Source organism: Lepidothrix coronata, unplaced genomic scaffold (assembly GCF_001604755.1).
Source record: "Lepidothrix coronata isolate B3197 unplaced genomic scaffold, Lepidothrix_coronata-1.0 Scaffold13, whole genome shotgun sequence".
NCBI classification, from domain to species: domain Eukaryota; kingdom Metazoa; phylum Chordata; class Aves; order Passeriformes; family Pipridae; genus Lepidothrix; species Lepidothrix coronata.
The window spans coordinates 3,266,548-3,279,546 of record NW_016690193.1 but is presented as its reverse complement, the minus strand read 5'-3'; the positions used below and the strand labels follow the sequence as shown (position 1 = coordinate 3,279,546).

The 12,999-nt window shown below is 37.5% G+C and overlaps 1 protein-coding gene across 10 annotated transcripts in view; it reads right to left on the bottom strand.

Moving 5' to 3' along the window:
* Positions 1 to 12,999, bottom strand: part of FAM160A1 (family with sequence similarity 160 member A1) — an 87,121-nt gene that overhangs the window by 14,653 nt on the left and 59,469 nt on the right. For all 10 annotated transcript variants that reach the window (XM_017805927.1, XM_017805928.1, XM_017805926.1 and 7 more), the window contains 2 exons: positions 12,696 to 12,782; positions 2,215 to 2,382 (listed from right to left, as the gene is read on the bottom strand). In XM_017805927.1, coding sequence (XP_017661416.1) covers positions 2,215 to 2,382; positions 12,696 to 12,782 — 255 coding nt within the window. The remainder of the gene's footprint in view (positions 1 to 2,214; positions 2,383 to 12,695; positions 12,783 to 12,999) is intronic.

Genomic DNA, 12,999 nt, shown 5'->3' with positions numbered 1-12,999 from the left:
GACCAGGCTGACTCTTGCGAGAATTATTTAGCATAAATCGACCCTTTCCTAAAGTTTCAAATGGGTGTTTAAATCTTGTCTCTCCCTGTATTAATTATGTAAATAACATATGAAACAATAATATATGATAATATATGAAATTAATGGCACTTTTCAATAACTAACAAAATAAACAGATTAGGACAAAGTGAGGAAAAAGCTACAGATATTTCTCTACCTCATTTTTTCAATCACTGAACATAACCTGTAATTCATTCAGGATTAAATCCAGCATCCTGCCTGGGCATTGCCTCTCTTCCACATGGCTCCTCTTCCCTGCAGTCACTTCCCTTACTCCCACTGTTAAAATGCTCTGCTCTAGCTCTGCAACAGCACTATGTTCCTCTCTCCAGGCCATGTTTTCTCAAGAATGTCAACCTAAAGACTTTTTGTTTCACCATTTCTGTTCTCTCTTTCAGATGAGTGACAATGTGATCAGCTGTCCATGGTGACCAAGACCAAATGAATGCATAGATTTCTTGAAATATATATATACATCCATGTATTTCCCCCAACTTGGTAGGTATCTCCGTGAAACAGTTAAATAACAAAGTTTAAGTGAACCTCACTTGATAGCCTCTGAAAAGAGAAACCTTCTTTGACTGCCTTTCCTAGTTTGGTCATGGAACACCAACAGAAGAACCAAAGAAAGGGAATAAGCAGAGAGAAGAGAAATGGAAAATGCTCATGAACTAGCCTGCTGAAAGGCAAAGCACAGCTCAAACCTGTTCCCTTGTCACTGCTCTTCACTGCCCGTGCTAGGAGTCAACAAATAATCCAAGACTTCATGTCTACAGAAATAGATGGAGAGAGTAAAGGGACAAGAGAGAGAGAAATATCTGCAACTGGAGTTCTTAACAGGAACATGGGGACAGAGTTGAAGAGCTTCACAACAAGCCTCTGGAAAAAGTCAGATTTTTACACGAAAGGTGTGTTTTAGCCAGGGGAGGGACATCAGAGAAAAACAGGAAATTTCATTTCCTCTGTGAAATTTAGAGAGAGCCAAGTATAACTTTTCTTCATGCCATGAAAGTTCAAAAAAACCTGCTGCTGCCCTAAATTATCCTGTATTTAAGACATTTCAGTTTACAGGGAAATATTATTCATTTGTCTTTGCAACCATATTGCAAAACGGCAATCTTCTGAATAAATAAAATCTATTTTTCAATTTTGTAAAAAGATTTAAAATATTCTCAGGAGACAGGAAAGTATTTTTACAAGTCCTGTAAAAAGCATAGTCCTTTTTACAAGTTGCCTGTCTGTACATAAGTTTAACCCTGCAAATTACTAATCAGTATTTTCATCAATAATAATGTACACAGCTTTTGTGCTACAGAAACACACAGAAGGCTGCAGTTCTGGCAGTTCTGCACTTGGCCAGGCTATACTGCAGAAAACTCCTTTAGCATCACAGAATCATTTTGGCTGAGATCCTGAGTTGCTCAGGGATGCAGAATTCTTTACAATTCCCTTTTTGTTTGCCTATGTAACAGTATTAATGATTAGCAGAGACAACAGCATTTGCATTTTTGTTGACAGAAGCCGTTTCAGTTCTCATAGTTAATCCATCTTAGAGATGCACTAACAGCAGCATATATCGATATTTGCATGCACCCATATTTCAAAACAATTTTCAGATGAAGCTACTGTCCCTAACACACATATTTAATGCAAGTGCTGATGTTCTGGCTTCTCTAAAATATTATTGCACATTCTAAACATTCACTTGCACTAAAACATTATTCTTAATGTCATCCATGAAGCTGTGCACCACCCAAGAGTCAGCCAAGACTGCCAGCCAAGCAAGACTCAGAAGGGCAGGCTGGTGCAACAAGTCGTCATTTTCTCAGCCAGAAGGTCCAGCTGTTAGCAAAGGTAACTACTCACTCTGTCAGCTCTCTCTCCAGTTACTGTGGCACACTGTGCCTGGGCTAAGAAGGGGTTCAGTGCAAAGCTGAGATAAACTTTATTGCACAGGGGAGTGAAGGCAAAGAAAAGGAAGCAGCAGTTTAATCACTTGAGCAAGAAAGTGCCACCTTCTAATCAAAGAAAGCTGGTAACGTCACAGTTAAGTAAACATGCTACAGTAATATAGACTAGATTTCTGAGGAACACATCAGTGATACTGCAGCTAACAAATGGGATCAATTTGGAGACATCAGCTGCTTGCCTTACCCGGAATGGCGTGTTGATTCTACTAGTCAGTGTATCTAGGATATGCACGTTCTCATGTCGGTGCAGCAAAATAAAGCGGAGGAAAATCTTGAGGAGGGCTGGTTCTGAAACGCTGCGCAAAAAGAGATCCAGGTATGCAGTAGTAGTCATCACTTCTTCCACAGTCACCTACAAGCAAATGTAAGGCAAAAGTAATGTAAATGGAAACATACTGCACTCACAAAATGTCCATCCATCCATCCATCCACCCTTTGCAACTGTATACCTTGTAAACACTCAAATTCTCCACCCTCAGCCACAAAACCACTGAGGTCTTCGCTCCTAAATTTACAAAAATCATGCTTCTGAATGCCTTGCAAGCTTTTTAAACCCATTTCTTATCTGTCTTGCTTCCCCAAGAAAAAGAAGCCTCCCCCACACTGACACCCCAAATCTCACACATACAGAAAGTCAAAGAACCAAATCATGCTAGAAGATCCCCACCACCTTTCTGGCCATGTCATTTCTTTTATCACACTTCTGTCATCCCTCAGAAGCTTTTTCAGATTTCGTGAAAACCTACATCTAACACAATTAAAAATAAATGTCAGAGCACAAAGCACGGTACAAAGCCATGGTCCTAGAGCTTTAAAGAGAAAATCCCCATAGATGTCCAGAATTTTGTCACAATTTTCCTTCCTTTTATTTTTGCCACAGCACAATTCTGCACAATTCTTACTCAATTTTTAAAAGGAGTATGTATACACATATAAACACACATAAAGCCAAACCCAAAATCTTCACTACTGACTATTAGTAGATCAAAATAGAATTCAAATATCCATGTGACATTTGCATACCATAATGCACACTGCTCTGCTTACTGCAATCCTTTGGAGATTACCTATTCACAGTATACACTGGCAAAGCACAGAAAATTCCAAAGCCCACCTCTGCACCATGTACTGCTTTTGCAAAGTCAGCTTTTTTAAAATAGTTACCCAGGAACCTAATAAGCTTAAGTGCACAAAGATAAACCCTTAAATACAAGAATCTGTCTATATGAAAGGAAGTATTAAATATCTTTTGTTTACCAAACTTAGCTGGATAAATGAAAAGACTGATTTTATTAAAAAAAAAAAAAAGCTGTCACTTAAGAGCTAAGAGGATTTAGAAAATATTCAGAAGGGCAACGTTTACGTAACATGCTGTAAATATTCAAATCCCTGTTCCATTATGCTGCATGTTAGCCATGTACACAGTAATGTCATGATGCAAACATTCTCTTTAAAGCATTTAAGATCACAGGCTGCTTCTGGCTGGTTACACAGAACATAGGAATGGGGTATGCAGCCTGCAGACCTTGTGAGACAGAAGCTCTAAAGTGAAGGTCGTTGCATCAGTCTGAGGCTTTATTCTAACACTCAGCTACACCATCCTTAATACAGTGGGTGACCAGCTCATTTTGGCATTAGAAAAAAAGCACCAGTGCAGTAGCAACAGTTGAATTTTTCATCAGGAAATAGAAGCAGCTCAGCTCCAACCAGAAACTATTTTTTTTTTATTTTTTTTTTTTTGCAATAGCCAAAAGGTCTGAGGACTTGTGTTGTAAAAAAGAACAGCTTTCTGGTGAGAGTTAGTGACTGTTGCCCTGAGAACTGGCTTGCTTACTTTTTTTTTCTTCTTTTTTTTTTTTTTTAATAGCAACGAGCAGTAAAAAGCAAAGCCCAAGAAATCCATCATATGACATCATTATTACAGCACACAGTTCACTGATGAGTTTAAACCTTCTGCCAAGGAAAGGCCAGACAGAGGTAATACATCGTCATGTCTCCATGTCACTTCTTCATCCTTTATGGGGAAAAGAAGCACATTCTTGGCCTGTAGGTTTCACACCTGTTTGCTGACAGAATGTATATGCATAAAATACTGAACCTGTAAATGAAAGGAAGAAAAGCCAGGAGATTCACAAGGGCAGTGACCTTTCTCTGAAACTGATACTCTTTGGACAACTCATCCTACATTTCTAGCAGTGAGAGAAACCCATATGCTTTTCAAAGTGCATATCATGAATGAAACACAGAGCAGAAGAAAGGCAGCTGGAGACCAGTTTAGAAAAGAAATGCTGAATTCTGAGAGCATATTCAGTGCTCCTAACAGCTTGGGGACTAGACAAAAAAAGAAATCATTTTTAATAGCCAACACTTCACTGATACCACTAAACACAGCTAGAAGAACCAAAGATTAATGAAGGCCTAATAGTTCACAAGGGAGTTACTTACAATCTTGTTAAATCTTAATTTTTTTTAATTGAGGGGATTTTGTGCAGGGTACCACATTACAATTAATTTTTAGTTCTTCTCGGGAAAGAAGCTGCTGAATCTGCTTAATCATTTTCCAAGAAAAAGATATGATGACTAAGTTTTGTCAACATTTAAATGGATTTGTAAAAACTTTTTATTTTTCAATGAAAACGCATTGCCTTATCCACAACACTCCTTCAAACTTTCTCAGTAAATGAAGCTAGGGTCTATTTTGCAGCTTACTGTGCAACACTCAAAGCAGGCAAGTCAACGCTGTGCAAGTAATTTTAATGCTATCGTGTTCTAGAAGTTCCAGTGCTCTCTCAGTGTGCCTTGTGTGCAACTTAACCATACAAACCAGCAAGGAGACCGCCCTTCTGCTTCCCCACAAGAGCAAATCAAACAAAAATATTGCTTTGGGGCATTTAAATGAAAGCCATGTTTGCAGCTTAGGAAAAAGACTGATTAACCTGGCAAGCAGATGCCTTGTGCTTTTACAGTTATATCTTATTTTGCCACCTTGCATTCTGGGTTTGCTTCTCTCTTTCAGCATATCTGACAGTAGATGTAACTTCTGAAGATTTGAGGCACCTAGAGAAGTATTCGAAGAAGCCAATTTTAACTCCATAGGCTAATTTTTCTTTTACTCTATGGGACACATTAGTCTGCTCTGATTGAGCCTCTAGAGAACTCACTCTTTTTGCAATTAACTAGAGAAGGACGCTGGAGAAATAAGTTACACTAGGCAAATCCCATCCTTGGCAAAAACCCTTTTAACTCTGCACACCTTCTCTACAGATCACATCATGCATAATACATGGAGTGTTGAAAGTGAGACTAGTTCAATTTGTGCAGTTATTATTGAAGATCTTTGTTTTCCAAGATCCTAAAGCCATGCTATTAAGCTTCATTCAGACTACCTGCTGGTTGTCTCCTCTTACACAAATGTCTCATGAGACAGATTTGAGGAAAGGGAAATCATTTCTAATAAATTCAAATCAGTGCTTAGGTAAACAACAAAAGAACAAATGTTCCCAGAGAACTAAACAGGTACTACCCATGTCAAGTATGTCCATTACAGTCAAATACTGAGGCAGCTTTACAAAAACTGTTACTGTAAACATTAGTTATAGTATCATTTGTTCAAGTAAGCTTTTAGCTAGCCCTCAGAAATGAACATCTTTGAAAAGATGATAAAAAGCAAGTCAAAACTTACACAAATCTGATACTTACTTTGAAAATTCTTCACCTCTGATAATTCAAATGTAAAGAAAAATACCACGACAAAGGGAAATTAATAAAATTCCTTCGTTAAGGAAGTAAATTTCAAGCTATGTTTTGATAAAGGTATTTCAGCAATATTAAATCCACTGCTTCCTCAATAACAAAAACAGAAACCCACTAGTAGCATCCCTTGCTTTAGATCCCTTCTGCTAATGGCAGAGACCAGGGATATTGCTGCTCTGAAGATAAAATTATAGGATTGAAAATAAAAAAACAAGACAAAAATACATATCCATTGCATTAATCAGACCACTCTATCATTTTTATTTTATTTCATTATTAACAGTTGTAATAACTAAAAGTTGATGGATTTTTTTAAATATATATATAAATTTAAAGTGCCCATCTAAAAATACCATTAAAAAAGCCTAATCCACATGTTTTTCTGCACAAGGATCTGTTTAAGATCTGTGACAAAGATCTACAAAAGGGACTGCCTGAGACTCTTCATAACCAGACAGATACTTGACAGGAGATTATTGAAAAGAGAAAGCCACTTTTAGCCATGTAATACCCTTCTCTAATTATGTAATAATTTTTAGCAAATCTTTTCCCACCTCCTCTGATGACTGATTAGATGGTGAGGCAGAACACTGTAAAGAGATCCAGCTTTTACAAGTTACTGTGCCAAGTAATAGCAAAGAGCTAGAAATTACTGTCGTGAGTTCAGTTTAATATATTACACTCACTGTGTTAGACCAATTGCACTGATTCTTTATTACTGGCTATTTTCCTTTGGGAATCACACGATATGTTTTCTAATTTACAGCTTCATGCCCACTTACAGGAATACGGCTACATGATTCCTCCTTTCCATCACAATTTTCCTTCTTACAAGGACTTCGTATTGCCCACGAAAAGAACATAAATGTTCTTAATAGAACTTATTCTCTAGATCCATGAGCAGTTTTAATCTGAATAAGCCCACCTCACTGACAAAAAAAATTACAACCATTTCTACCCCCTCCTATTAATTTTCAACTTCTTGCCCTCTGCTTATATAAGCAAAAGGGTTCCTGTTTCACTTCTCTGCACAGTGAATTGGATGAGGGAATTGATTCAGATTAAAACTATCCAGAAGTAAAGGTGAGTTTTAACCTCAATCAGTTTCAAATATGAACAGTTGTCCTGGCAAAAGAGAGAGGGACAAGCAGGATCGGGGACAGAGGAAGTTTGCACATTGGGGGAACCAGAAAATGCATACCATTTCAGCTTCCCTCACCTTACGTTTATAAACTGCTTCAGCTTACACCAGATGAAAATTCAACTGCGCTCCAGTGTTTGATGCAAAAAGTGAAAGGCACTTTTACGTGTAACCACACCACAGCTGCTACAGTTAAGCTTTGTGCTATTACTGGGCTTCTCCAAAGCACAAGACTACTCAAAGTTTTCAGTGACACTTGGTTTGCATGTTTTTACAGCAGCTGTCTGAATGCTTTTCAGTAAGGTGAAAGATGGTATTATTTCTAAATGGGAACTGACAGTCTTGTAGGATATTTATAAAGATGCTCCTTCTAATCTGTAGAGTATAATTTACAGGTCATTTCCCCCTAGCTGAGCTGTGTAATCATCAAGCAAGTATTACTGAATTATCACAGTAGCATGCCATGTTAGAGGCTTTCTTTTAGATGGGTTAGTGTGCAGTAGATTTGAGATCCATTTGACAGAGTTTATTTGACAGGACCATGCCAGCACTTCCGCAGAGCGATTCTGTTCACTTGGCCAACAGAAATGTTTTACACTAAAAAGCTGGTACAATTTTCCATTATTCAGACTAAACCAAGCCTATTCAGATTAAAACAAGCCTTCCAAGTAGAAAAATAATTATATCACAGTTAGCAATTAAATGCCACGTAGTAAAGCAGTAAACGCTGACATTAAAAATTTGCTTTTATCATATAATTTGTCAAATTTTAGTGCTTTCTTCACTAAATTGAAGTACCACAAATTACATAAACATTCAAGATGTTCTGAATAACTGTCTTTGTCACCCAAATTCTCTGAATGCCAAACTAAAATTAAATCATATGCGCTTACAGTACAAGGATGTATATAATCAATCTGAATTGTATCAAAGATAACATAATATTTACATATACCACAGTGTGGCTCCTAATTAACTAGCACATGGTTATGACTACAAAATATATATCCATATTAAAAACCTTCAGAAAAGGATTTCACTTATATTTCACTTAATAGTGCTGTAACTACCTAAAAGAACAAGGTAAATAAACACAATCTACTAACAAATACATGAAGACTAAAATAAGGCAATACGGCCTCTAGCAGAACCAGTAAAAATTACTTCCACAGGGTTATTCTGGATTCACTCTGGGATTTCAATTAGGTTTCAACTGAGGAGAAAATTAGTCTTATTCGATCACTTAGACCCTTGTATAATTTGCCCCCAGAAGATCTTGTATTTTATTGATAGAGCTCAGAGATGTTAGTTTTGAAAGTGCAGCAAGAAATACCCAGTGAAATATGTCACAGAATTGAATGGTATGGCCCTGTACCTGAGCAGAATTATACCTTCTCACAATTAATTTTTTCCTGAGTACCAAAATGTAGGGAAGAACATACAGAATCGCATACTTTAAGTTGTAACTGATATGCCATCAAAAATTACCAGTCTTAATTTAAGAACTGATTTAGTCAGAAAGTCTCAATTTTCTTAAATCCCAGACGCTTACACCAGAAAGAATAAAAGATAGTTTGGGCAAAAATTTCAATAATGGATTGTTACTACAAAAAGAAAACTACTGAACTAACATTTGCTTTAGATCTGCATCTTTAGAGACAAAACATTTTATTCCTTCTGTTTTTAAATGAATTCAGGACCTTGCACAAAGACACACGCTACCACCACCCAAACAATATCATTGAATCACTTTTCTTTGATGTCTCTGAAGAAACTCGCATGTCAGAAGTAAGGAAGTTAACTCTTCTATAAAAAGTACAATAACACCCAGACAACCAAAGGACGAGGCAGGGCTATCCAGCGCAGCCAGTTAATGCATATCCTCAGCTACACAATACGAATCTGGGCTGTGACTACCCATTCAGCAGTGTGCAGCTTTGGAGATACCAACACACTTGTCAATCGCTCACTACACGTAGGTGGGATAACCCACATAAAGCGACAAGACTAGTACAGACAAGGTATAAATTAGGCGACAAGAATATACTATATTTAGGATACTTATCTTTGAAAAATGAAGCTAGGTAGTCATAAGCTTGAGAATGTTTGGGTTATTTAAGCACATCACAGTTAATCTGCTACATAAATAACCTTCACAGAGCTCACTGTGAAGAACAGGTTATTTCAAGCTAGCTTGCTTGCCCAATCAATTTGAAACTTCCTTAACTGGAAAAAACCTGAACTAGAGAACTCTTTTTTCAACTCCATACTAGCTTCTTGAGATAAAACCAGAAAAATCACACCAAGCAAAACACATTGGTCTCCCCACCCCCTGACTTTTTCATAGAAACACATCTCCATCCTCAACAGTCTTGTACTGTTTCATTCACGCAGTGAACGGTGTACACAGTAAGTATTTATAGGGAGATAATCTGCAAAAAAACTAAAAAAGGCAGAGCTTACTACACAGTTCCATAAATGTTACAAATATTTCAAGATCACACATACGCATATCTCAAAGTTTTGAACCACATACTGAAATTCTGAAATACTTTTACTGAAATTCTTACGCTACTTTAACTAAAAGTCTTGTTTGATAGTTAAATGTTTTAAGATGGAAGAGGGGAAGGAAGTCAAGGAAAGGAGACAAGAGGTCTGCATGGATGAATTAGGAGCTCCTAACAAATCTGAAACATGGAAGAGACATGAGCAGGTAAAGATGACCCAGAAGGAATATGGAAAAAGTGTCCAAGTGTGCAGGGAAAGGATTAGGAGAGCCAAAGCCCAGCTGGAGTTGAAGAAGAGCTTCAACAGCAAAAGAAAGACTATGAAAAATGCATGGTCACTGCTGACTGGGGACGGGGACCTGGTGACAGAACACATTGAAAAAGTCACAGTATAGCAGAATAGTTAGGGTTGGAAGGAACCTCTGGAGATCGTCTAGTCCAAACTCACTCCTGACTGGAACCATCTTTGGAAAAACAAATGCAAGTCTTGCTCCAGCACAATTTTCTTCCTCAAGACCTTACTTCTTGAAGAAAAACTAGAATATAGTACAGAAAGATCAGGTTTGTAGTAGTGTGCCTCCCCAGGTCATTCAAGAGCAGACCCAGAAGCTCATCTCCCTTCCAATTTTTACATTAAGGTTGAACCACGGGTGCCAGATTGGATATGGGATGTTAAGGGCTGAATGCTATAGGAAGTTTAGACTTTCTTCCTTCTTTCTTTTCTTTCTCCCTCCCTCCCTCACCCCTCGATCACCAAGAATTATCAGAAGCAGCTGTTCTACCCCAGTTAAATTCTAGAAAAAAGATTTATAGAAACACCTTAGGAAGATGTGCCAATAATTATCATCATCTCCTCTTACCACCCTTTAACCTTTCACAGATCTGTCTTCCTAATCAGGTATTTATATGACGCTCCATTACACACTGAATTTGAACTCACAAGCCAGAACGAGTCAGAACAACCCAAACTGAATGACTGAATGAAAACTAAAATCTTCAGCCACAAGCAGACTTTATGATATCAAACCAACTTCAAGTGAGTTTAAAAGAAAAATCAAGATCCATTTAGTATTGTGTTAAATGAAAGAACTTGTGTTTTAAAAACCATCATAGTACACTGGCCTTTCTCTCATTTTGGCCCTTTCTAATTTTTTATTAACCTAAAGGTTAATTACAACACAAATCCCCAAAGGGGTGATGCAGTTTTCAAAGCCCACTCCTCAACTTAGCATGAATGTTTCCAATGGCAACTAGAAATTACTTTGATATATGGAAGAGCTGTTATAGCATAATTATCTGTCTTAGCACACAGACATCTGTCCCAAAATCTAGTATGTAAAATATTTATTTTCTGTTAAATTAACATGGAGCACAGGAAAGAAAGACTGGAGAGGTCAAATGTGCCTCTACTTACTTGATTCCTTTTGCTATGGAGTTTTGGTCTCACAGATGTGAGAGGCTTGTATCAGATCCACTAGATGGTGCAATCCATCTTCTCCATTAAATGCATTTGAAGTTTATACACAAGTAGTTAATTTTTAACGAGAAAAAGGTCAATCTTAAGGCTAATCAAGGAAAGGCTTATTACTGGAAGAACAAGGCACCAAACAGAGTGTTGGGGTTCAAGAAAGATCTAGGCTTAAAACTCTCATGTTAGCAGCCGGTATTCCCATTTTCAGGAGAACTATGATTTCACCCAGTTTCAGAGTATATAAATGAGGTTCAACAAAATTTTAATCACATGAAAAAAAAGTAATCAGAATAGCAATCTTTAAATTAGTTAAGTAACATGAACAGGGAAGTAATCAACCCTATAGGGTGTTAGCAGATTTACTGACCGATAAGAATGGCTTTTACAGGCATAGTAGTACTCAAAACAATCTAAGATTAGTCTTGAGTACTTCAGAGATAAAAACAGAACTCACTAAGAATCCATTCTGATATCTCCCTTGTTATCCATAACCTTGACCTAAAACTGGTTAGGCTTTTCACTTCTAATTCCCAGTCTTGGTAAGGGATTAAGTCCAGATACAGAAATAGAAAAAATTACTGCCAGGTAAGGAGGTGAACTATTTCAGTGACAGGCTACAGCTTTGATCTGGATCACAGCCAACTTTTACTTGAACCCTCACCAAGTTCCAAAATGTTTGAGGTCTGCTGAATCATTGAAAAAGACTCTACGCTGCTCATGACTTTCTTGGTGACTATTTATCATGAAGAATTGTGCGTGCTACTAAAACAAGTCGTGGACAAGAAGGCAGGGTATGGTGTTTCACTGTCCTCTCAGGAAATGGAACAGCTGCAGTGCTTTCTGCTTGGCAGGCTTAGTGAAAATCAGGAGACCTTCAAAAAGTAATTTATTGGTTATCTTCTGCCAGTTTTTCATGGATTTTTACTTTCAGCAGTTCCTCCTTTTTCTCCTCAAACAAGGTGTGCTTTTACAGGGCAATGAAGACTGTTAATTCAAAGAATCATAGAACCATAGAATGGCCTGGGTTGGAAGGGACCTTAAAGATCATCTAGTTTCAACCCCTCTGCAGAGGACAGGGGCACTTTTCACTACACCAGGTTGCTCAGAGCCCCATCCCATTTGGCCTGGAATACTCCCAGGCATGGAGAATTGACATAATTGACATATTATGCAACAGTTGGAAATGTAACTTCTTGCAGCCTAAGAAACAAACAAAAAAAATTAAGCAAATTCACCAACATTGGTGTCATATTTGGCAGAGGATAACCCCTAAAATTCAAAGAAAAGGGGAAAATTTTTTCTTCAATGTCACATAAATTGCACACTAACACATTAGAAAATTGACACCAGACTCCACTTTAGGAAAATAGCTCTACCACCTATGATAAGGAAATACAAAACAATTGCAACTTTGCTAAAATTAGCATAATAATTATTGACCCTTTCCTTGTGGGCATTTTCCTTTTGGAAAATATTTGGAAAAAAAATGCTTATGAAACATGTCTGCCATGATGAAATGCCTAAAATGTCACCGCTTTTTTGACAATATGTGAGCCTAGGACAACAAAAATATTTTGGTTCTGAACTGCACTTAAGAATTTTGAACATTTTCAGAAATACCTATATCGTGCTTAATAAAGCATAGAATGAAAAGATGGAAAGTTAGTCTAGAAACTTACTGAATTGTATGGAAGTCAGTACTGACAGGACATTTAATAGGATCTTTACAGAGAGGTCTTCCATAATACCTTTACGCGTTATTATTTTGTGTCATGCTTGCATACACCACTGACCTTATGGAGTGCAGGAGCCATTACTGGCACCAAAAATCCATTGTAAATGTAATTCACAAGCTGGTTACGTATCAAGGGATGTGCCACCTAGGAGGGTGAGAGAGAGAAAGACACAGAAGAGTTCCAGTGAGATTTAAAACAAGACAGGGAATAGATAACTATTATCCACTACCAAAACGTTTCCCATTTAATCAAACGTTTGTCCTTCTCACCAGCATTTGCTACGACTCAGGTTCTTAAAGACTGTTCCCTCTACAAAGAAACTGCTTAATTACAGTAAGTCTGCCAAAGTTAGCAACAGGGT